Source organism: Uranotaenia lowii, chromosome 2 (genome assembly GCF_029784155.1).
Source record: "Uranotaenia lowii strain MFRU-FL chromosome 2, ASM2978415v1, whole genome shotgun sequence".
In the NCBI taxonomy this organism is placed as follows: domain Eukaryota; kingdom Metazoa; phylum Arthropoda; class Insecta; order Diptera; family Culicidae; genus Uranotaenia; species Uranotaenia lowii.
Genome location: NC_073692.1, coordinates 371,197,156 through 371,223,045, shown reverse-complemented (window position 1 = coordinate 371,223,045; position 25,890 = coordinate 371,197,156). Strand labels below are relative to the sequence as shown.

General features: G+C 38.3%; 3 protein-coding genes across 3 annotated transcripts; 2 read left to right on the top strand and 1 right to left on the bottom strand.

Annotated features, from left to right (window-relative positions):
* Positions 1 to 11,006: 11,006 nt before the first annotated feature.
* Positions 11,007 to 12,133, top strand: LOC129741270 (seminal metalloprotease 1-like). The gene is made up of 3 exons (XM_055732984.1): positions 11,007 to 11,106; positions 11,349 to 11,944; positions 12,018 to 12,133. Exons 1-3 carry the CDS (start codon positions 11,013 to 11,015, stop codon positions 12,090 to 12,092), a joined length of 765 nt encoding a protein of 254 aa, XP_055588959.1. The 5' UTR covers positions 11,007 to 11,012; the 3' UTR covers positions 12,093 to 12,133.
* Positions 12,134 to 16,002: 3,869 nt separating this feature from the next.
* LOC129748733 (zinc metalloproteinase nas-13-like) lies at positions 16,003 to 17,060 on the top strand. The gene is made up of 3 exons (XM_055743431.1): positions 16,003 to 16,143; positions 16,195 to 16,441; positions 16,501 to 17,060. The coding sequence occupies exons 1-3, from the start codon at positions 16,063 to 16,065 to the stop codon at positions 17,016 to 17,018; spliced, it is 846 nt and encodes a 281-aa protein (XP_055599406.1). The 5' UTR covers positions 16,003 to 16,062; the 3' UTR covers positions 17,019 to 17,060.
* A 3,673-nt stretch (positions 17,061 to 20,733) lies between these two features.
* On the bottom strand, positions 20,734 to 21,830 carry LOC129748628 (zinc metalloproteinase nas-15-like). Its single transcript, XM_055743290.1, has 3 exons — positions 21,756 to 21,830; positions 21,448 to 21,685; positions 20,734 to 21,349 (listed from the first exon to the last, which is right to left on the bottom strand). The coding sequence occupies exons 1-3, from the start codon at positions 21,756 to 21,758 to the stop codon at positions 20,820 to 20,822; spliced, it is 771 nt and encodes a 256-aa protein (XP_055599265.1). The 5' UTR covers positions 21,759 to 21,830; the 3' UTR covers positions 20,734 to 20,819.
* Between the last annotated feature and the right edge of the window lie 4,060 nt (positions 21,831 to 25,890).

Sequence of the window (25,890 nt, the reverse complement as noted above, 5' to 3'; positions counted from 1 at the left end):
CATCTGAAATCGATTGCCTGTCCCTGAAAACTACCGTGTGCAAATTTTCATCCCAATCCGATGTATAATATTAACGATATAGCAAAAATATTGAAAGGTTAATATGGACGACCCCCTTTGCCGGCCCCGTACACTGAATTTAATACCTGAAATCCATTGCTCGTCTCTCAAAACCCTCGTGTACCAATTTTCATCTGAATCCGATGTATAATAACGACAATATCGCATCAACAGTGAATAGTTAATATGGACGATCCCTTTGGCCGACCCCTGATTTTAGTTTGGATAAGTGAAATCAGTTGTTCGTCCCTAATAACTCCTAAGTGCAAATTTTCATCCCAATCCGATGTATAAAAACGTCAATATCACTAAGATACTGAAAATTTAATATGGATGACCCCTTTCGCCGGCCCCTTACACTGAATTTGATACACTCAAAACTATCGTGTACCAATTTTCATCTGAATACGATGTATAATAACGTCAATATCGCAAAAACAGCGAACAGTTAATATGGACGACCCCTTTGGACGATCCCTTACACATAATTTGACATCTGAAATCGATTTCTCGTCTTTTATAACCCTCATGTGCAAATTTTCAACACGATCCGACAAAAAATAACGTCAATATCGCGAAAACAATATTTGTCTTCTATGGACGACCCCCTTCAGAAGGGGTCATCCGAAAATCTAAAAACATTTTTCATCCTTCCTGGTCCTAATGAGCATCCATGCCAAATTTCAGACCGCTAGCTTTTAAGACGGCTGAGTCTATAGAGGACAAACAAACAAACAAACAAACAAACATACAGAAATTGCTTTTTATATAAGGTACACCGGGGCAAGTGCAAACTCGGGCAAGTGCAAACGTTCAACTTTTCTCTGTTACAAAAAAAGTAAAAAATATTTCTTCTTCTAGAAATTGTTGTTTAGACCCAAACAAACAAGCTGACATAGATAAACTATACTTTCTTTAAATTTTTCACTAAAAACACGGCACTGTTTGATCACACACGAATTCAAGTACATACTAGACATGAACAGTGTGTTTTTGTTTTGCATATTTTGACTACAAAAAAGGGCATTCAAATCCGAATTTTTGTTAAAAGGTGAGTGTTCGAGACCGATATTCAAGTGAAAGCAGAAAATTTATGATAAATTTTCAGTACACCCCGGAAGTTGTGAAAATAATATTCGCTCTTGTCAACCCACACTGTGGGGCAAGTGCAAACAACACTACCGGGGTAAGTGCAAACGCACCTTTAAGCCATGTAACATCAGCCATTTCAGAAAACTCATCACCAAAATGGTTCAGCATTATATTAAAATGGTCAGAAGGAGTTTCCTAAGTGTTGTATCTGAAGCGGATGTTCAAATTTCCGTAATGCCTTAGTAAATGAAGGTCTTTTGCTTAAAACAACAGTCACCAAAAATGGAGTTCCAAAAAGTTATCAATATTGCAAGAAAACCGCAAACATATTAATCAAAGTTGATAAAACGTTCCGGAACATGTATTCAATTCATTTTAAGACCGATACACTGACTCATCTGTGAATTAGTTTGGAAAAAGTATTGCGTTTGCACTTGCCCCCATAAACGGGGCAAGTGCAAATTTTAAAAAAATTTCACAAAAGCACCGTTACTTTTTACCAAAATTTTTTAATTTTTCACTTTCAACGGGAATTTGTTGAGAACTATTTTAGTGATGCAACGAACGATAATTGATAATTTTTGAACATATACATATTTTTATAGGACATGTGAAAGTTGAACTGTATGTATGTATGTATTATCCATTCAACGACCCCCTGAGCTGGCAGGTATGTTATGCAAAAGAGCCAATGTTAATCTATTTGATTAACATTGTTCAATCGCGGGTGCTGATGGTGTTAGCTCTATTGAAATTCCAGTAACCCATTTCAGAATGGCAGCTGCACATCCCGAGGCTACTTTCATTGCCAATAAGCCCCGCCCAATCATAGCCGCATGACCAAATGGGTCATGTAATTATGATTAGACTTTCCATCTTTTATTGTTGACATATCTAGGTACTTATTATATACAACTAGCTGATCCCGTACGAACTTCGTTTCGCTTTAAATCATTGGTACGTCAAAATGAGTTTAGAAAATGAATTCGAAACATTCTTTCGACAATTTTGGGGAAAAAATTCAACAGTGTTTAAAGTCGCTACTATTACTATTACTTGAAATTCAAATTAAAATTTATGTGAGAGTGTTTTCTTCTCGATCGGTTGCAAAATCTAGACATTATGGTAGAAACATGTACTATTTGTTTGTGTGCACGACTCTTTTGCTTGACCTTCACACTTAAATTGGTATCAATTAACTGCCTCCAACAAAATTATTGCACAAAACACTGAACTTTCAATGAAACCCTCTTTTTCTGTCCCATGGCCCGAATTTCGATAATTGAAACCAATTTTACGTTCCTCAAAACTCCCTTGTGCCATTTTTTCTTTTAAAATTATATGTAAAATAACGTCAGGAACTTGAAAACAATGATCAGTGAATATAAACGCCCCTTTCGCCGACCTTTGACACGGAACATGCTACCTGGAGTCAATTGCTCATAGTTTATAACCCTCATCTGAACATTTTCATCTCAATCCGATGCATGATCACGACAATATCGCGAAAACAGTGAGCAACTAACATGGAAGGCCTTTTTTTGACCACGATTCAAAACTTGACACCTGAAATCAATTATCTTTTCTGTTAAACTCCCATGTGTCAATTTTCATTACAATTCTATGCTCAATCAAGAGAATATCGTAAAAACAGTGAACAGATAATAACCCCTTTCGCCGACCCTTGAGTCAAGATTTGAAACCTGAAAGCAAAAGAGCGTCCCTCAAAACTCCTATGCGGGAATTTTCATCACAATCCAATGTAGAATAACGTCAAAATCGCAAAAAACACTAAAGTTGGGTATGGACGACTCCTTCAGCCGACTTCTGATCCGCAAATCGATTGCTCGTCTTTCAAAACACTCATGTGCAAATTTTCATCACAATCCGGTGTATAATAACACCAATATCGCAAAAACATTAATCAGTGAATATGGATGACCCCTTTGGCCAACCCCTGACCCTAAATTTGATAACTGTAATCGATTGCTCGTCTCTCAAAACACTCATGTGCAAATTTTCATCACAATCCAATTTAAAATAAAGCCAATATCGCAAAAACATTAATCAGTGGATATGGACGACCCCTTTTGCTGACCTCAAACCCTAAATTTGATAACTGTAATCGATTGCTCGTCTCTCAAATCTCTCATGTGCAAATTTTCATCACAATCCGATGTAAAATAACGCCAATATCGCAAAAACATAAATCAGTGGATATGGACGCCCCCTTTTTCCGACCTCAAACCCCAAATTTGATAACTGTAATCGATTGCTCGTCTCTCAAAACACTCATGTGCAAATTTTCATCACAATCCAATGTAAAATAAAGCCAATATCGCAAAAACATTAATCAGTGGATATGGACGACCCCTTTTGCCGACCTCAAACCCTAAATTTGATAACTGTAATCGATTGCTCGTCTCTCAAAACACTCATGTGCAAATTTTCATCACAATCCGATGTAAAATAACGCCAATATCGCAAAAACATAAATCAGTGGATATGGACGACCCCTTTTGCCGACCCCTAGCCCTAAATTTGATAACTGTAATCGATTGCTCGTCTCTCAAAACACTCATGTGCAAATTTTCATCACAATCCGGTGTATAATAACGCCAATATCGCAAAAACATCAATCAGTGGATATGGACGACCCCTTTTGCCGACCTCAAACCCTAAATTTGATAACTGTTATCGATTGCTCGTCTCTCAAAACACTCATGTGCAAATTTTCATCTCAACCCGATGTATAATAACGCCAATATCGCAAAAACATAAATCAGTGGATATGGACGACCCCTTTGGCCAACCCCTGACCCTAAATTTGATAACTGTAATCGATTGTTCGTCTCTCAAAACACTCATGTGCAAATTTTCATCACAATCCGATGTAAAATAACGCCAATATCGCAAAAACATAAATCAGTGGATATGGACGACCCCTTTGGCCAACCCCTGACCCTCAATTTGATAACTGTAATCGATTGCTCGTCTCTCAAAACACTCATGTGCAAATTTTCATCACAATCCGACGGAAAATAACGTCAATAACGTGAAAACAATATTTGTCTTGTATGGACGACCCCCTTCAGAAGGGGTCGTCCAAAAATCTAAAAACATTTTTCATCATTCCAGGTCCTAATGAGCATCCATGCCAAATTTCAGATCTCTAGCTCTTAAGACGGCTGAGTCTATAGAGGACAAACAAACAAACAAACAAACAAACAAACATACAGATAATTGCTTTTTATATATATAGATTGGCTAATTATATACAATAAGTACCCTAATACGCCCAATAAAAGATTGACTCGTATTTAGTTTATGGTTTGATTTATTTGTTTTTATTATATTACCAATCAATATTGATATTATGGATTGCAAATACAGGATAATATGTTTAAGTTGATCTCAGGAGCTGAAATATAAATATCGTTAATAAACTTTGATTTTTTTTTTTGAAAAACAGTGATTTGAATATCCATATATTATACAAATAATGGGTTAAATTACAACTGCTTGTCCGTTCTGCTTCATCTTATTGGACATGAGATATTTTCCTAAAGTAATTGAGAAATATGTTTAATTAAGCAAATGAATCTAAATAAGTACACCCAAAATAATTTTCACTTAAAAATTAAGTGACATCTGTAGTAAATTCTCGCCATACGTAATTTCATTTGAATTTTAAGTGATGGGTCAAGTGAATTCACTTAAGTGACCGGTCAAGTGAATTACACTAAGACGTTCGAGTGAAATTTATCTGAGTTTCTAAGTAAGTTTCTAGTTAATTATCTCTCGCGTTTTTAAATAAAAGAACATTTATAAAACAGCACTACGATTTCAAATACTTACATTACGCTTTCGCCATAAATTTATGGCGAAAGGAAAACTCCATCGTAATCCCAAGGCAGATCGGTTACTGCGGATAGTGTAGTGCGACTTCTAAATCATCCCTGCTGCAAACCAGAAAATCTGTCCCGTTCAACCCACAAGCTGGAACATGATAACACCTTTAAACAACTTTTCCTTACATCACGTTTAACACAAACTACCGCCAAAATCGCCTATTAAATAATTGGGAAAATCCAAATCCAGCATAAGCTTTAAACGCTGCTCTTTAGAATTTGCCATTTTGAACTCTGAAAATAAACACAATTAAAACCCGACATTGACTTGAAATTCAACTGATGGGGAAGTGAATATTTTTTTAACACTTCAAATTCAAGTGACGACTGAAGTGAATGTGGATGAATTCACTTGAAATCTAAGTGACTGCCAAGTGAAATGTATATGTCGCACTTGAATGGAAGAAAATCACTGGATCCTTGTTTTTAAGTGAAAAATCATTTGTATTTTAAGAGTGAATTTGGGTTCAGTGTACTTATAACAATATTTTGTAGAAATCTTCTATTTTTTTTTTCAAAATAAACTGCACTCAACAAAATAAACAGAAATTAAAATTTCAAATTATAAGTACACTATACAGCAGTATAACCAATAACAAACGTTTCTGATTGAGTATATCTGTTTCTCGAAATTTTTCTGAAAGGATGGTATGGTATATATAAATTGATAAAAACACACAATTTTAGTAATTTCACTACAAATCACTGAAAAAAAACAAAAAGTATAAAAGAATATTCAATTGAATGATAAGGATTGGCTGTTAAACAATAAATTGATTAATTTACGATTTATTATACGTTACTAGCTGATCCCGTACGAACTTCGTTTCGCTTTAAATCATTGGTACGTCAAAATGAGTTTAGAAAATGAATTCGAAACATTCTTTCGACAATTTTGGGGAAAAAATTCAACAGTGTTTAAAGTCGCTACTATTACTATTACTTGAAATTCAAATTAAAATTTATGTGAGAGTGTTTTCTTCTCGATCGGTTGCAAAATCTAGACATTATGGTAGAAACATGTACTATTTGTTTGTGTGCACGACTCTTTTGCTTGACCTTCACACTTAAATTGGTATCAATTAACTGCCTCCAACAAAATTATTGCACAAAACACTGAACTTTCAATGAAACCCTCTTTTTCTGTCCCATGGCCCGAATTTCGATAATTGAAACCAATTTTACGTTCCTCAAAACTCCCTTGTGCCATTTTTTCTTTTAAAATTATATGTAAAATAACGTCAGGAACTTGAAAACAATGATCAGTGAATATAAACGCCCCTTTCGCCGACCTTTGACACGGAACATGCTACCTGGAGTCAATTGCTCATAGTTTATAACCCTCATCTGAACATTTTCATCTCAATCCGATGCATGATCACGACAATATCGCGAAAACAGTGAGCAACTAACATGGAAGGCCTTTTTTTGACCACGATTCAAAACTTGACACCTGAAATCAATTATCTTTTCTGTTAAACTCCCATGTGTCAATTTTCATTACAATTCTATGCTCAATCAAGAGAATATCGTAAAAACAGTGAACAGATAATAACCCCTTTCGCCGACCCTTGAGTCAAGATTTGAAACCTGAAAGCAAAAGAGCGTCCCTCAAAACTCCTATGCGGGAATTTTCATCACAATCCAATGTAGAATAACGTCAAAATCGCAAAAAACACTAAAGTTGGGTATGGACGACTCCTTCAGCCGACTTCTGATCCGCAAATCGATTGCTCGTCTTTCAAAACACTCATGTGCAAATTTTCATCACAATCCGGTGTATAATAACACCAATATCGCAAAAACATTAATCAGTGAATATGGATGACCCCTTTGGCCAACCCCTGACCCTAAATTTGATAACTGTAATCGATTGCTCGTCTCTCAAAACACTCATGTGCAAATTTTCATCACAATCCAATTTAAAATAAAGCCAATATCGCAAAAACATTAATCAGTGGATATGGACGACCCCTTTTGCTGACCTCAAACCCTAAATTTGATAACTGTAATCGATTGCTCGTCTCTCAAATCTCTCATGTGCAAATTTTCATCACAATCCGATGTAAAATAACGCCAATATCGCAAAAACATAAATCAGTGGATATGGACGCCCCCTTTTTCCGACCTCAAACCCCAAATTTGATAACTGTAATCGATTGCTCGTCTCTCAAAACACTCATGTGCAAATTTTCATCACAATCCAATGTAAAATAAAGCCAATATCGCAAAAACATTAATCAGTGGATATGGACGACCCCTTTTGCCGACCTCAAACCCTAAATTTGATAACTGTAATCGATTGCTCGTCTCTCAAAACACTCATGTGCAAATTTTCATCACAATCCGATGTAAAATAACGCCAATATCGCAAAAACATAAATCAGTGGATATGGACGACCCCTTTTGCCGACCCCTAGCCCTAAATTTGATAACTGTAATCGATTGCTCGTCTCTCAAAACACTCATGTGCAAATTTTCATCACAATCCGGTGTATAATAACGCCAATATCGCAAAAACATCAATCAGTGGATATGGACGACCCCTTTTGCCGACCTCAAACCCTAAATTTGATAACTGTTATCGATTGCTCGTCTCTCAAAACACTCATGTGCAAATTTTCATCTCAACCCGATGTATAATAACGCCAATATCGCAAAAACATAAATCAGTGGATATGGACGACCCCTTTGGCCAACCCCTGACCCTAAATTTGATAACTGTAATCGATTGTTCGTCTCTCAAAACACTCATGTGCAAATTTTCATCACAATCCGATGTAAAATAACGCCAATATCGCAAAAACATAAATCAGTGGATATGGACGACCCCTTTGGCCAACCCCTGACCCTCAATTTGATAACTGTAATCGATTGCTCGTCTCTCAAAACACTCATGTGCAAATTTTCATCACAATCCGACGGAAAATAACGTCAATAACGTGAAAACAATATTTGTCTTGTATGGACGACCCCCTTCAGAAGGGGTCGTCCAAAAATCTAAAAACATTTTTCATCATTCCAGGTCCTAATGAGCATCCATGCCAAATTTCAGATCTCTAGCTCTTAAGACGGCTGAGTCTATAGAGGACAAACAAACAAACAAACAAACAAACAAACATACAGATAATTGCTTTTTATATATATAGATTATAGAGTGGCAGCAACCTTTTCTGCAACACTCCTTTTGGTATATATCGGCATTTATTGTTCCTTTTGTAAAGAAACTCGCCGACTTCGATCCGCAGGAACAGATTGCCTGCCACACAAGCACATTCTGGCCGAATTTTTCCACCTCAATCGACACTGCAGTGTAGAATAGTGGTCCCGAGAGAGTACTGGAATCCTCTTTTACATAAGTATCATCGTCCATGAGAATGCACGAATCTGGCTTCTGCAAAACCCGATGATAGCTTTCGGGCTCTGGTTTTGGCTCGTGATATTTGTTCAGCCGTTTGTTTGGACACTTTCTGCTTCTTGTATGTCTTCGGATTGTTCCGCTTCTTGATCCGCTGTACCATTCCGATCCATGTCCCAGCTTTTTTCGCCAAATCCCGTATGGATATCGATCGATTCCGGTTGATGAGGTTGATTACCTTACGGTCCAGATTTGGGTCAGATGGTCCTGGGTTTCTGCCTCTTCCTGGAAAATCATCGAACGTATTTTGTTCCCCGAACTTGTGGATGACGGATTTTACGCGCGCCGGATGAATGCCGAAACGTTTCGCCACTTCATTCATCGAGATGCCCTTCTCTCGCATCCACACGAATTTTAACTTCTTTTTAAATTCGCGACATTTTGGGAGAAACGAATGTTTCAAACGTAAACAGGATGCTACATACAGGTGAGCATAGTTGTGCGCGTTCAGATTATGTCAAAGCAAGCGTTGATTTTTATATTTCCAATTTCAACCGGATACCAAATTTGCGGGTGTCGTTCTTGTTACGTTTACACTATGGGAGATTTACATACAAGCGGGTGGACAAAAATATTATCTCAATTATTGAACAACTAAACTATTGTTTCTGCTTGCCATAGACTGCATAGAGTATTCGAGGGATTCGATCCAGTTAAAAAAATATTTTAAAAATGGAGCCAAAGAGTAGTTACGCGATTCATAAATACAAATAATTAAGTTTTTAAAGGCTTCATATGTAACACATATAATATACGGCGTATTACAGGACACGACACTTAACGTTCTTACTAACATAAAAGGATTTAAAATTACATTTTTTTTGTCGACCGGTTTCGGGCTCGATGTTGTCCATCTACAGGACGATGTCCGACAGGCTACTCAAAAGAAAAACACTAACACAGCTTCATACTACTGCATAGTATTCGTCGAAGGATGGTCAAATCATTTTTGGTTGGCCAAGTTGAAAAGTGGCGATATGATTGGCGGGTCGTCCTCGTTCATTAAAGGCCTCTCAGAAGTTGTTATAAACATAGATTCCCAGGCATTTAAAATATACGCTTTGCGTATACATTTTTTGAATCTAACCTTTTCCCAATCTATAGAGTGGTTAGATTCCGATGCGTGGGCAGCTACGCTGGATTCGTTGGTTTTGTTGTTGTCCACAGCGTTTTTATGTTCTTTCATTCGAGTTTTAAATTTTCGTCTTGTCTGGCCAATATAAACTGCTGGACAAGTCTCACACGGAATCTCGTAAATTCCGGATCTTTCTTCCGGCGGGACTTTGTCTTTCAGTGACACCAACCGATCCTTTAAGGTGTTGGAGCTTTTGAATGTTGTGGTTTTTAAGCCGAATGAAATTGAAACTTCGTTTTGAACATGTATGTTTAATGTATGTGTGAGATATCGAAAAAATATGCAGAACAATTGTAAAAATCAAATTTATTTAAAAAAAAAGTTTTTTGGATAATTTCTTTTATTTCCTTAAATTTGGAAATTATAACAAATGTTTTAATCTCAATCAATTACAAACATCTTTCTGCACCTAATGAAAAATTATTGGAAAAAAAAATTGAAAAGACGTATCGAAATAAATCAACAATTTCAAAAATTATTTTTCATCTTTGATGGGCAATAACTCTCCTAAAACTCAATATAATGGCTTCAAACCTGTTTAGTTGTGTTATTCGAAATTAAATGATATTATTTTACTGTCCCAATAATTGCTGTTCTCATTTTAAAAAAGTCATGCATTAAAGGGTTGACACAGAATTAACTACTATTCCAGAATTTAATAAATTTTTTTTGCTTTGTAATTTTAGGTTCTATTGCATAGATGGATGATAAGTAATAATTTAAAAATTGTTTATTTTAGATCAGCTCAGATCCAATCAGTTGCCAGCTGGTCAGGTATATACACGAGTGCGGAATACCTGTCAAAGATTCATAAAACTAAAAATGTTATGAATTTCATACGGTTGCGGAACTGATAGCTCGTTTTACAAATAACACATAAGTACACGAAACACATTTATAACCTGACAGTTCACACGAAGCCATGGTGTCGGATATATGGTGATTTGCATTTTAATCTGGCCGAACAAATAATCTGAAGAATGCAATTGAGCACACATGTAGGCGAAACTGCGGTGAATCCGTGCACCCATGGCGGATTAACTACATACATACACACATTGTTTGGACTGAACTATGCACTAAACAGTTTTCAGGGGAGAATGAAAGAATCAATTCGGTGGGAATTTTCAAACTTGTATTCGTTATGTTTTTTAAGCATGCTATGCTTAATACTTAAAATTATACATTCACATAAGTAAACATAGCCTATATGCTGAAATCGTTCTACGAATTATAAATAATATTGATTATTTTTGATTTGCTGACTTGTTCGGCTTTCTACAACCATGTAATTGTAATCGGTGCAATTAATTTTGTGATCGATTTTTTCTAGAAAATGCTATAAATAGCTAGATTGGTACAGTACTTGTTGGAGGAGATGTTGCAGAAAGTCATTATGTCAAGTATCAATTTTATTTGCGCAGGAATACTCTTTTGGACCCGAATTTCCATTTCAGGATCAGAACCCCCAGAGAGTTCAACCGAAAATTGTAAGTAAGGTGTGCCAGTATCCAAACGCTGACGTTCACAGGTAAATGCTGAGTAATTCGGCTTCACTACAGACACAAAATTTTTAAACGAGGTTTCACAAGCACCGGAAAAGTTGCTTCGTTTTACGGAGAAAATAGTTAAATAGTTCAAATATAACTAAGATGCGAGTTTTTATTTCGCAACGGCTTCAAACGGTTCAAATTGTAGTTGTCTTGCACGATCATATATTTTTTTATTTCAGTACAACTGGAAGCCGAAACAGAGGGCGGCTTTTTTGAAGGAGATATGGAGCTAACCCCTGAGCAATACGCAGAACTAAAGTTGGGCAGGAACGGTCTTATTTTGCAAAAGTATCGCTGGCCATCAAAAGTTGTACCCTATGTTATTTCAGAAGATCATTTTGAAAAAGAAGGTATCGCTAAAATCCGAAAGGCCATGCGCCGAATCGAGAAAGTTAGCTGCGTCAAGTTCCAGCCACGTAGTGGACAAACTGCTTACGTCAGGTTTACAGGTGATAAGCCAGGTTGTTACTCCACTGTTGGTCACTCGGGTAAGGTTCAGGAACTCAACTTATCACCGAAATGTATTCGCGTTCCCACCATGATGCACGAGATGCTTCACACTCTTGGATTCTATCATATGCAAAGCGCCAGCAATCGTGATAAATATGTGCGTATCCAGTGGAAGAACATTAAGAAGGGACATCGGCATAACTTCATCAAGTACGGATTTAGCGCTGTTAGCGATTTTGGGACACCGTATGATTACGCAAGTTTAATGCACTATCCCCCAAAGAGTTTTAGCAAAAACGGACGGAGAACTATAGTGCCGCTGAAGGTGTGAATAATTTATGATCATTGACCTATATATTCCATGTACTGAAATGAACATTTCTGTTTGTTATTTGCAGGATGTAGTAATTGGCCAACGGAAAGGATTGAGCAAAATAGACATAATTAAACTTAATAAAATGTACAAGTGTTAAATGCGAATATACCTAATAAACCGTATAATTGAAATGAGGTAAAGTGTATACGTTTGGGTGTAATAGTAGCTTAGTATGCTTATTGGACTTCCTAGTTCTGTACGAAATCAATTAAGAAGCTCTAAGGTGACGACTAGAATGTAGTGCACCTCGTCAAAAAGTTTACAAGGAAAAGCAGGCGGGCTGGCTACTGGGTAACCAAGGACTTTACGGATAAAAGAAATTGAAAATTTGATGTTTATTGTGGTTTTATTGATGTTCCGGAAATCCAGTGTCGGAAGCAGGGGGCCGTCGATGCAAGGGCATATCAACCCCCTGGCAACTTGATGTTTGCCATACAAATCGCGTGTGCCAGTTTTTTTTTTCTGATTCTTTGGTGCTGTCGAATCGAAGATCAAGCGACTTACAATGTCAGAAGGACGCATATTGAAATATGTTTTTTTTTTTAATTTTTTCAACAAATGTGGAGTGTGGAATCTAAAGCTGAACACAGAGCTTAAGCCCATATCGGTTATTCAAGTTGAAGGCATCATGGTCCCCGTGTTGTGGCTGAATACGTGGAAGACTCGCTGGTGTTTTTAAACAATCAGCTGTAGGTGGACTCCTCACCTCAGTAAGTGTTTTAAAACTTTTAGTTGTTACGAAAAAGCAACCCCTTCCAAAATATTCAAAAAATGAATGAAAAAAGCGATCAAAGTTCCCCCAGTTTACGGTACTTGTAAGAATGTTTCATGCGCACTTTTACTAAATTAATGTTATACTATGCCGTGCGCACTGTGACACAGCATACTCGATAACCCATGAAATGATCAAATTATTTGAATTGATGAAAGGTGAAAGTGAAAGCGGCTAAATTCAAACGCGCACCGTTTGGACTGAGTATTACACCGAACTGCTTTCAGGGAGCGTTGCCGGGATCATTCCGGGGGGACATTACTCTTGAAACTTGCATTTATTTCGATCCTCAGCAGACCATGCCTAATGCCGTCGAATGTTTCAATTAAGTGGATTGTTGTATTAATAATCACCCATTTTCTGATTTGTTAGACTTTCCACAGCCATGTTATCGAATTCGGTACAGTTGGTGTTCCAATGCAAAACAAGAATCAGCAGCAAAATGCAATAAATTGTCGACTAGTGAGTCGTTCTAAATATTGTATGAGAAGATTTTGCAGAAAGTTATTTTATCAGTTAAAGTTAGTATCAACTTTGTTTGCGCAGAAAAGTTCATTGAGACCCGATTTGCCTAATCAGAACCAGGACCCCAGATGGGTATACCCACCTGGACAGCCGATATATCCACCCGGAGATTGTAAGTATGCGTGCCAGCACAGCACCCAAACACTGACGTTGACGGGTAAATTTTTCATAAGCTGAGTCATGCGGTTTCGCGACAGACACCTAGGCTCAGCTTCAGAGATCAAATTTAACACAATTTAAGCACTTTAACACAATTTTAAAGTAAGTTCACGATTAAAAGGCGAAGACGAAATTATTGCGACACCGAAAATTTTCTTATAAAGGGTGATACGGTCAAAATTTGGTCAATATCAACTTGACGTATTTCTTTCAATTTTGCATTGAAAAAACCTGAACACCCCTCATTTTGAAGGTGTGTGTGTGTGTGTGTGTGTGTAGAATGTTGCTCCTATTTTGATTTTGGAATTCACTCTTCAGTTATCAACATGCCGTCCAAGGAAGAAGAGCAGCATATCAAAATTTTGCTCACGCATCGCTAAAATCCGAGCAACTCGCACGCAAAGCAGGCAAAATCGCTAAAAATTGCCAAATCAACCGTTAGAAGTGTAATTAAAGTGTTTGGGGAACGTTTGTCGACAGCCAGGAAGTCTGGATCGGGGGAAAATCGAAAACCGGAAGCCGCTGAGACGACATAGAGAGTTGCCGGTAGTTTCAAGCGAAGCCCTAACCTCTCTCTCCGAGATGCCGCAAATAAGCTGGGTGTATCGTCTACAACCGTGCATCGAGCCAAAAAAGAACCGGACTATCGACTTACAAGAAGGTAGTGACTCCAAATCACGATGATAAACAAAATACGACGGCCAAAGCGCGATCCCGGAGGCTGTACACGACGATGCTGACGAAGTTTGACTACGTGGTAATGGACGACGAAACCTACATCAAAGCCGACTACAAGCAGCTACCGGGACAGGAGTTTTATACGGCAAAAGGAAGGGGAAAGGTAGCAGATATTTTCAAGCACATGAAACTGTCAAAGTTCGTGAAGAAATATCTGGTTTGGCAAGCCATATGTACCTGTGGCTTGAAAAGCAACATTGTCATAGCTTCCGGGACTTTCAACCAAGAAATTTACGTGAAAGAGTGTTTGAATAAACGTCTGCTGCCTTTCCTGAAGAAACACGGTTGTTCCGTACTGTTTTGGCCGGATTTGGCATCTTGCTATTACGGTAAAAAGGCCATGGAGAGGTACGCCGCCAACAACGTGCAGGTGGTTCCCAAGGACAAGAACCCTCCCAACACGCCAGAGCTCCGCCCAGTTGAGAAATATTGGGCTATTGTCAAGCGGAACCTAAAGAAGACCAAAAAACTGCTAAGGACGAGCAGCAGTTCAAGGCAAACTGGCTTTCTGCGGCGAACAAGGTGGACAAGGTGACTGTACAAAATCTGATGACAGGAGTTGAGCGTAAGGCCCGGCAATTCGGATTTGGAAAAGCGGGAGCCTAACTGAATATTTTTCCTGAATTTCATACTAATTAAACTTGAAAAAAAATTTAATTTGATTTTTTAAATAAACGATTTCACCGATTTACACGCGTTTTCCCTCGACCAAATTTTGACCGTATCACCCTTTACGTCAACTGATGTGACATAAACAATTTTGACAGCTCATTGATTGAAAAGTACGGTATTTACAGAACTTTTCTACATTTTGTAATGTACACAGTAAACGAAAATTACCGAGTTCGGTAATTTTTTTACCGAAATCCTAACATGTGTAGATCGTTAAACTGTTCGGTTATTTTTTCGGTAAACATTTAACGAACATCGGTAAATGAAGAATCGATTTACCGATGTTCGTTAATTGTTTACCGAAAAAATTACCGAACAGTTTAACGATTTACACATGTTAGGATTTCGGTAAAACAATTACCGAACTCGGTAATTTTCGTTTACTGTGTATGATCATGACCTTAAAAAATTTCAAAAAATATATCCTTATGTGCAACTTCAGCTTGTTTGGACACTAATTAAATTTTTTTTTTTGAGTAATCCGTAGCTGATCCACTGTCCTTTTTCTGAAGCATGTTTTTTCGGATTTTTTTTTCTTATACTTTGAATAACGGAAAACTGAAGTATTGTAGAGTAATCGGTTGAGAAATAAGAGTGATATATTGGTTTTGCTCAGGAGTGTCAAATTAACGATCCAGGGACTGTAACGCCGTAACGGGTAAAAAATTCAGGGACGAATGAAGTTTAAAACGAAAGCAATATGGGTTGAGCGTGGTAGGACGCAACTCACCTTCTTCTTTTTGTTCTACGCGCCAATGCTATTTTTAGCACAACTCGGAACTGCATTATCGACTAGCTCTCATAATGGTCCAGGTACAGAGACTATATGACCAGCAACTCATGTCATAGCTCGATATTCAATGTAGAACAATCATTCATGTACGGAACTAGACAAATCGAAAACTTCAAAACGTAATTAGATCTGTTGAATGTCGTTCACATTAACTTTCAAGAGCTTTTATACTTGTATGTTTTTTTCTTATTCCATTTGATAAGCACGAAGATTTTCAAGTCACTTTGAAGCACTATCTACATAAAGCGACGTGCTAACTTAACTGCTGCAGTAAGTCACAACTCAGACATACCAACTCGCAAGAATCAAGTGAAACTGTGGATATACTTGAGCACGTGTGTTCAAGAATAATCGTTTCGAATCGAATCCAAAGTGGATCCTCTTAGAAATGGTGGATACCTACTATAAATGGCGCAACTTTCCATCGATAGACTGCCAATTTCTCGACAGGCGTTTTTCGAACAACGTCCTGCAGACCAATTTGAAATGGTAAGACATATTTTTATTACTTTTTTCTCGAAATAATCGATCCTCCTTCAGAACAAATCTTTTGCGATCTTGTTGGTCTGCGGTTGGTGTTTGGCGGGACCGGGGGCTCTGGCAGTGCCGGTCCAACCGGAAACCGACCCCGAGTTGTCGAGCGGGAACTTCGAGGGAGATTTGGTGCTCGACGCGTTCCAAAAGTTGGCCATCGTTCGCGGTTACGATCAACGAAACGGACTTCTGAGTGAACAGTACCGTTGGCCCAACAAAACCGTGTACTACAAGATCGACACCACCAACTTCAGTGAGTTTAGTTTAGTCGGTCCCCAGTTGAACAATTTTTATTGAGTGTTACTTTTTTAGCTGCGAAAAATACCGAGCTTATCAAGGAAGCCATGGCAGCTATAGCCCGGTCATCTTGTTTGAACTTCACCGAGGCCAGTGAGAAAGCTACAGCCTACATTCACGTGGTTGGTGAGACATCAGGTTGTTATTCGTCGGTTGGCTACATGGGTCGAGTCCAGAAGCTAAATCTAGCTCCTGGATGCCTTCAGTTGGGAACGATCATGCATGAGTTCCTCCATGCGATTGGATTCTATCACATGCAGAGTGCCAGCGATCGGGATAATTTTGTCAAAATAATTTGGAAAAAAATTAAATCAGGAAAGGAACACAACTTCAAAAAACATGGCGCTGGTACGGTGGGCCATTTCAACGGAACCTACGACTATGGCAGTCTTATGCACTATTCTGCTACAGCCTTCAGCATCGACGGGAACAAAACGATTGTGCCGAAACAGAAAGGTGTGGAAATCGGCCAGCGTAAAGGCTTAAGCCCTAGTGATGTTGCTAAATTGAGAAGGATGTACAAGTGTGATTAAAAGGAAAATGAGGAATGAAATAAAACAAATTTTCGACCCAAATCTTATGATTATGTGTTGGTACATTTCGTGCCTGAAAATTAACAAAATTTGGTAAATATGTGACCTTGTTGACTTCTTACTAATTTATGCATCCTAACTTGTGTCAAAATGACACTCTAATGCTGATGAGGGTTAAAGGCGCACATTGCCCTCATAGATTGTTCTCATATAGAAACGCCGTTCGGCAAAAGTGCATATTTAAGTGGCCTGTTTGTAGTAAACATCTACACATCGAAGTGCAAATTATTTTTTACCTAAAAACCTAGTTTTTAAATCAATTTATATGATAAAGTTTTATTTATTGACTTTCAGCAAAAAAAAAGAGTACATTTCAAGAAATTTCACAAAAAGAAGAGTACGCTCATTTTTCGATCTGAAAAGAGTACATGTACTCCTCAAAGAGTACGTATGGTATCCCTAAACTAATCCAACTCCATCTATAAAGCTTAGTTCTTTTAGAAATGGGACAGTTACGAATGCGTGTATCTCAAACATCATTCGTTTGATCTAAATACTTTCTAAGAAGAAAATGAAGGTAATCTTATGATAATTCATGAAAAAATTTGAAAAAAAAAATATTTATCCCTTTTTTGTAAGAAAAAAATCTACTTTATTCTTGGTAGGCAAGGTAGGTTCATTTAAGATTTTTTCCGAAGATCATAATTTTATTTGCAGTTTATCATGTGTAAAAAATTATTTCGTAGTCATTTGGATTCAATTGTGAACAAGTGCTATGCAGAATGTTTCCATATGCGATTTTCTCTTATGATTGATTTTTTTTTCATTTTTAGGCGTGTGTTCGACATCAAAAACACCAAAATGCATTTTGGCATGCCAAGATAAGGAGCATGCCAAGTTAAGGCTCACTTACCCTACCTCCCATCGGCCGGCGCACACTTTTTTCAGTCATGATATTGATCAGTTTTTCAAACTCATACTTCGTCTAATCTGTATTTTAGATGGCTACATTCTCCTCCTTCAATTTCTGCTACTTTTCGGACCAATACTTCTCTTTTAAAAGAAACTGAGGGCAATTTAGTGGATACAGCGGTTTCGAAATTTACTAATTTGATTATTTTTGAGCCACTTTTTGAGCGTTTTTAATGGAATTTTTGCTGGCAAAATCTTGCAATAACGAAGTAAAACCATCATGAGATTGAACTTTAAGTATAATTGGTAAGTATAGATCGTAGGCTGCGAAGGGTACATAAAAGATTACTCTTTTTAGGCTTTTAAAAACAGTGGAAGGCATAGTTTTCGTTTTGAAATTGTTGTTTTTCCCACAGGAGCAGAATTTTGGCAAATCATTATATTTTATACAAAATAACCTGCAAATACATACTTTAATATACTCGGGACCTTACCATGAGCAAACATGGTATAGGATTCGAATGCTGGAATTTGTAAAAAATCGGGTATTTCATAAGATTTTTCGTTCATCAGAAATCGTCTGTCCCAGAGCCTCGGAATCGGCTATACAGCTTACGAGCTGTGGAATTAGCCAAAAATTGTTGTTTGAGATTAGGCTTGAATGACTTATTACCAGAACTTTCAGCTTATCGGAGAAAAAAAAATCAAATTTCAGCGATCTACCCTTAGTTTTTCGATTATAGAAAATTAAAAATGCTGGTATGAGACTTGACTTCCCTGATGACCCTTAGCTGAAGTTGCCGATCATAAGCTTCACTCCAATGCGTGATTTGAACTTTGTAGACATTTTTGACAGTATTTGCATACTTTTCCACCACAATTTATCGAATAATCAACGGTTTTGACAATTTAAAAATGATGGATTTTGAATGAAACTGCAAAATTATTTTTTCCTTTTTCTCTTGCATCGTGAATATCTCCAAAACGCGTGAATTTTAAATTTTGAAAAAAATAAGTCGGGTAGAACTTTTTACAGGCAACAAAATACTGTCAAAATTTTGAATGTCCGATTACTAGTAAACGAGTTATTAGCAAAAGAAAGTGTCTCATTTCTAAAAGAACTAAGCTTTAAATAGCACAAATATAATCGAGTAACTGTCGAAGACACCGATGAGCTATAACCAACTCGCTGGCCCGCAGTTAATTTTGTCCACAAAAGTGTGGTTCCTGCCCACTGCGTGTCATTAGGAATGAACAGGGTTGTATCAGAATCGTGCTTACACACAAAAAAAAAGCATAGTAAAAATACTAAATCCGTGGTTTAAATGAACAACAGGCAATCATATTTTGAGTCAAATATGTTTTGTTGTTTATAATACCTTACGCATAGCTATTTTACCATGTGCTCAATTTGGCTGCGTATAGTAAATTCGACTGCGTTTTAGTAAAATTGTCAATGAAATAATGCATGGTTTTACTTCGTGCCTAGTAAAATTGATATGTTTCATGCTGAAACTATAGTATGTGTTATGATAAAGATTAGGAGGAGCGAGGAGCTTGATTTAAATAGTAAAATTACTATGTATGTTTGTTTGTTTATTTCCATGCATGCATTATTACATAATTAAAAACATTAAAATTCACACTTTCGACACACGTCGGTCAATGTTAGTGTGTTCTCCCGATGCTCTGAAAACGTAAAGAAAATTACGAAACTTGAAAGCAGCTCAAAATTTGTTTGTTTACTCACGGATTTGATAATTAATGATCCTCAATTAGTATAAACAACAAGAATGTTTACCATAGTAAAATTATCATACGCACTGATGTTTTTGAGTCAAATATGTTTTGTTCTCGAAAGTACCATGTACGTAGCATTTTGTTGATATGAATTGGTGCCACAATGTCTAAATTACTATGCGGATGCTAGTTGTAATAGAAATTATGATGAAATTATCATGACCGTAATATTTTCGACAACAAACATTGAGAGTTATCGAAAATTACCAGGTACATAGTATTTTCAATAATGTTTCATGCGCACTTTTACAAAATCGATGTTATACTTTTCGTGGTTGAAAATACTATAGCGCTGAAATGGTAAAATTATCATAACAGCGTCTTTGGGATAACCACTCAATTTTTTTCCGTGTAGACATAATGGGACAACCTATACCTGAGTAATCAACAAATAAAAAAGGGTCTAATCAACGGAACACTCTCAAACATGAAAGCTGAAATCATACCGATATTCATAAAACTTGACAGGGCCTTCAACTCCAGGAAACCAAACTACTACACCTTGGATTCAACCTAATTGTGATATTTTCGCTACCAAAAAAAAACCTAAAAGAAACAGCTACAGAGGCTTCAGTCTCTCACCAAGATTTTGTTCTATTCGTCTGGAATTTCCCAATTCCATTCAAACTACCCCAGAAAGTATGTCAAAAACAAAACTAACATCCCTTTGCTGTCTCATGACACACAGAGATTCGCCTGTATGCTTCTTTGGCAGTTCCTTTCCCCGATCTCCTATCTAGAGCCTAAAATTTTATGGAGGTTTTCAATTAATTAAAAAAAACTATTCATGCCTCGTATGTGAATTTCTTTCCTGCAAAACCCCAAGAGCGATCGCCGAGAAAGGAATCTTCAGCAACCCTGAGAACTGATTTCTTCCTACATGGATTGACTCGTGAAAATTAAAGGAAAGAAAAACTAAGAATCATATCTCTATATACGATGACCAAAGCACATTGAGAATTCTGCTGATAGAAAAAATGTCAACAGACTAAAACCAATAACATTAATTAGATTGTTCCCGTTGGAACCAAATACATTTTAATCTACATCTACATCACAAACCGCTTATCAATGTTACTCTCGACCGTTCTAACAGCTGTACATTCTTTTGAGTTTTAAAATATCACTTTCACTGAGCCGTTCTCTTTGTCCAATCGTTGCATTCGGATCCTTGGGAATAATAGTCAAACTGCCATCAACACTGAACGCCGTTCCCGGATAATGCATCACACTCCCATAGTCATACTGGGTCTCGAAGCTACTCACTTCACTAGCCTGGTACTTGATGAAGTTATGCTCCATACCGGAGGTAATTTTATCCCAAACGATGGTCACATAATCGTCCCGATTGCTGGCACTCTGCATGTGGTAGAATCCGAGGGCGTGCAGGAACTCGTGCATTATCGTTCCCAATCGAAAGCATCCACTTTCCGGTCGGTTCGGGGCCAGATTCAAATCCTGTACCGTGCCCAGATAGCCGACTTCCGAGTAGCAACCGCCAGAATCACCGATTACCCGAACGCACGACGAACAACCGGCATCCGTCTCCACAAACCTTAGACAGGAAACTTCCTCGAGGTGGTCCAACGCCTTCCGAATGTAGTGCGTTTGGTCGCTTGCTGTAGAGAGTTGGTTGGTATTAGGAGGTGTTCATAAACGTAAAAAAAGCAGTTTAAATCATGACTTTTACCGACTCTATTGCTACAGTAAAACTTACTAAAATTCGTCGTATCAATTGTGTAGTACAGCGTATTGTTGGGCCAACGGTAGCTTTCGTCCAGCAGTCCATTGCGTTCACCACTGAAAATGGCCTTTTTTTGAGCTACAGACAGAACCATATCACCCTCGAAGCGGTCACCGGAAAATTCGGCATCGGTATCCGAAGTTATCGGCCAGGCAGTTGCAACTACCACAAGGCAGAAGCCGCACAGCAATATTTTTATTAGGCCACTTTCCTGAAAATGATCGATAGAATACAAGACTATGAAAATTCCTTCTTTTGAACACTTCCTTTGCCAAACGTACCATTTTCACTTTTCACGGTTTTGTAATGATGATCAAATTGAATCAAACTGTCGCCGGTTCCATAACGGTCTATCGTTTTTATACAATGACCTTTTGATAAACTCAACGGAATGTTGAGTACTATGATACCTTGATCCTATACACCCGCGGGAAAACAAACCTCTTGAAGTGGGGTAGTTTCAAGTACCCTATCCGGAGGGAACCACACCCTTTCCTGACCTTAGACAACCGTTGTTTGTATGATAAAGAGTTATCAGTAACGGGATACAAGTAGCTTCCATTCGTGAACAAATATCGTCCTCGGAGTACTTTTTGCATGTTGTTTTGCGTGGTTGGCGCTAGATGATTTTCGGATGGCCGCGGATAGAATCTACACGCGGGTTAAAACAGGTGGCCTTTACCGCTGGGTTGGAGAGTTTTGATTTTAACACTCAGGTCGGCCAGGAGGAAGAATTTAAACCGAAAATTGGAAGATTTAACGCACATTAGCTGACCACCGAAAACGGCCTCAGACTCATAGATTTCGCCGCCTCCAAACGAATGGCCGTACATAGTACCTTTTTCCAGCACCGCCTACTACACAATTACACCAGGAGATCACCGTATCAAACGCAATCACAGATCGACCACGTTTTGATAGACAGCCGGCAACTTCTCGGACATCATCGACGTCAGATCCTGTCGAGGCGCCAACATCGAGTCAGACTTGTCAGACCACTGTCTGGTTATGTTGAAGTTTCGCCCAAAACTCTTCGTAGTGAACAACATAAGAAACCGACGCTCGCGTCGGTTGAATATCGCACGACTGAAGCAACCTAAGGTCGCAGTAGACTACGCAAAATCACTCTAAGCAACGTTGCCGGCAGAGGGCGAGCTTGATGAAGCCCCTTTCGAGGACTGTTGGGATACCATCAAGACCGCCATCAACAACGCGGGCGGCAGTAGTGCATAAAGCGCCAGTCGAAATGTGGAAAATCACTGACAGCGGAAGAGGAGCTGGAGCTACTGCATCAATTCCAAAAGACACGAAAGTTCTATCAGAAACTGAACGCATCCCGAAAAGGCTTTGTGCCGCGAGCCAAAATGTGCCGGGATGAGGACGGGGCATCCTAACGGACAATCGTGAGGTGGTCAAAAGGGGGAGGCAGCATTTCGATGAACACCTGAACGGCGCACATGCACGAGATAAAGACGGTAGGGAAAGATACATCGCCGGCGTAGCCGAAAACGACGTGGAGCCACTCCCAACGATGAGTGAAGTTAAGGAAGCCATTTGCCAGGAAGCTCATCCAAATGGGCCTGGACAAGTTGGCTGATTGTCTACAGTCTACACCGTCGGATGGTCCGGATCTGGGACACAAAACATATACTGGAGGAGTGGAAGGAGGTGGTATTATTGGACAAATTGGACTGTGAGAACCACCGAGCGATCACTGTCCTAAATGCCGCCTACAAAGTGCTGTCCCGAATCCTACTCCGCCGCCTAACGCCACAAGCAAACAGATTCGTGGGAAGTCATCAGGCCGGCTTCATGGAGGAACGGTCTACGACGGACCAGATCTTCACACTACGGCAAATATTCCAAAATGCCGGGAACACCAAGTATTAAAACACCATCTATTCATGGACTTCAGAGTCACATACAACACAATCTTCCATGACGAGCTATGGAAAATCATGGACAAAAACAGCTTTTCCAGGAAGCTGACCTGATCAAGGCGACGATGGATGAAACGCAGCGCTGTTTGCGATTTCGGCTGAATTGTCGAGTTCATACGAAACCCCCAGAGGGCTTCGACAAGGCAATAGTAAATAGAAGGCTAGAAGGTGTTAATCGAGGAGCAGTGGGCTAAATAAGAGACACAATTTTCAACAGATCCAATCAACTTATCTGCTTTGCCGACGACATGGATATAGTCAACAGATCATAAGCGGCGTACCGCAAACTGAAACGCGAAGCAGGAATGATTGAGTAGATGATTAATACGTCCAAGACAAAGTGATGTTTCCGATGAAGGACGGATGTTTCTGATGGAGGACTAAGAGATAACATTCGCAATTTCCTGAAAAATAAAAGCCAGAACTAAATCAAGTTACCTAGGGTAGAGGCCCCTAAGACAACGGCTTAAGGAAGCTTTTTTCTTTTCTTCAATAGAATTGCTTTCCATGTTTGTTTAAAACTGACATTGATTCATTGAAGTATATTCCTGATATTGTGTTATGAAATTATGAAGGAAATAGATCAATCCATTACGTACTTTTGAGCCAATTAATGATTTATTTTTCACATTTAAGTTCCCTTTTTGTCGTACCGGGTCCTTACTTCCGTCGCACAATGGGGAAAAAAGTGTACAAACCGCGAAGAAATTCAATATATTTCGTGCTACATGACCCAAATCTATGAAAATATACTTTTCTTTTGTAAAAATTTCCGGAGAATCGATTGGATATAGTTTCAAACGCCGCACAAGCTTACGAACGGAGATATAGTGCCTTTTTAACCCCTTATTCCCCTATATTTTGTAAACATTCCAGAAAAACACTGATTCGAACCAGAGAATTTTGAATGAAAACAGACTTTTTGTGTGTAACTTTTTCTGAGGAATCGAATGAAGGCTGTTCTGGCCTCCGCACGCTTCAGAAAATGGAGTTATGGCTGTTTTTACCCTCAATTCCCCTATATTTTTCAATTATTTCAGAAAAAAGCTTATTCGAACTTGAAAATTTTGAACCAAATGGGTTGTATTTTGTGTGATTTTTTGCGAGAAATCGAATGAATGCTGTTTGAGCCCCCGCACGCTTCGGAAAATGAAGTTATGGCTGTTTTTACCCTCAATTCCCCTATGTTTTTCAATAATTTAAGAAAAAAGCATGTTCGGACTTGAAAAATTTGAACCAAATGGAATGAATCCTATGTGATTTTTTCCGAGGAATTCAACGAAGCCTATTTGAGCCACCGCACGGATTACGAACAGGAGTTATGGCTGTTTTACCCTCAATTGCCCAACATTTTTGAAATAGCTCAGAAAAAGCATGTTGAGACCAGATAATTATGAACCAAAAGTAAGGTATTTTGTGGAGTTTTTTCCGAGGAATCGAATGAAGGCTGTTTGAGCCGCCGCAAGCTATGGAAAATGAAGTTATGGCTGTTTTACCTTCAATTCCCCTACATTTTCATATTGTTAAGAAAACGCATGTTCGGACATGAAAATTTTGAATCTTTTGGGACGTATCTTGTGTGATTTTTTCCGAGAAATCCAATGGAGCCTGTTTGAGCCACCGCACACTTTGGAAAATGGAGTTATGGCTGTTTTTACCCTCAATTCCCCTAGAGTTTTCAATGGTTTAAGGAAAAATCATGTTCGGACTTTAACATTTTGAACCAAATGGGTTGTATCTTATGTAATTTTTTCCAAGGAATCCAACGAAGCCTATTTGAGCCACCGCACGGATTGGAAACAGAAGTTATGGCTGTTTTACCCTCAATTTCCCTACATTTCTCAAATAGCTCTGAAAAAGCATGTTCGGACTTGAAAATTTTGAACCAAATGAAACGTATCATGTGTGATTTTTTTCGAGGAACGCAACGAAGTCTATTTGACACACCGCACACATCGGAAACAGGAGTTATGGCTGTTTTACCCTCAATTCCCTTTCATTTTTTCAAAAAGTTCAGAAAAACCATGATCGGACTTGAAAATTTTGAACTAAACGAGACTTATCTTATGCAATTTTTTCCGAGGAATCCAATGGAGCCTGTTTGAGCCACCGCACGCTTTGAAATAGTGAGTTATGGCTGTTTTTACCCTCAATTCCCCTACATTTTTCTGAAATCATTGAAAAATGTAGGGGAATAGGCTTCGTTGGATTCCTTGGAAAAAATTACATAAGATACAACCCATTTGGTTCAAAATTTTGAAGTCCGAACATGATTTTTCCTTAAACCATTGAAAACTCTAGGGGAATTGAGGGTAAAAACAGCCATAACTCCATTTTCCAAAGTGTGCGGTGGCTCAAACAGGCTCCATTGGATTCCTCGGAAAAAATCACACAAGATACGTCCCAAAAGATTCAAAATTTTTATGTCCGAACATGCGTTTTCTTAACAATTTGAAAATGTAGGGGAATTGAAGGT

Excerpts from the sequence above, each read along its gene's own strand:
- LOC129741270 (XM_055732984.1), top strand. The coding sequence starts at position 11,013 with ATGTCAAGTATCAATTTTATTTGCGCAGGAATACTCTTTTGGACCCGA. Across the intron at positions 11,107-11,348 it reads AGAGAGTTCAACCGAAAATT|TACAACTGGAAGCCGAAACA; the intron begins GTAAGTAAGGTG and ends TTTTTATTTCAG. Across the intron at positions 11,945-12,017 it reads GAACTATAGTGCCGCTGAAG|GATGTAGTAATTGGCCAACG; the intron begins GTGTGAATAATT and ends TGTTATTTGCAG.
- LOC129748733 (XM_055743431.1), top strand. The coding sequence starts at position 16,063 with ATGGCGCAACTTTCCATCGATAGACTGCCAATTTCTCGACAGGCGTTT. Across the intron at positions 16,144-16,194 it reads CTGCAGACCAATTTGAAATG|AACAAATCTTTTGCGATCTT; the intron begins GTAAGACATATT and ends ATCCTCCTTCAG. Across the intron at positions 16,442-16,500 it reads GATCGACACCACCAACTTCA|CTGCGAAAAATACCGAGCTT; the intron begins GTGAGTTTAGTT and ends TTACTTTTTTAG.
- LOC129748628 (XM_055743290.1), bottom strand. Across the intron at positions 21,350-21,447 it reads AATTGATACGACGAATTTTA|CAAGCGACCAAACGCACTAC; the intron begins GTAAGTTTTACT and ends AACTCTCTACAG.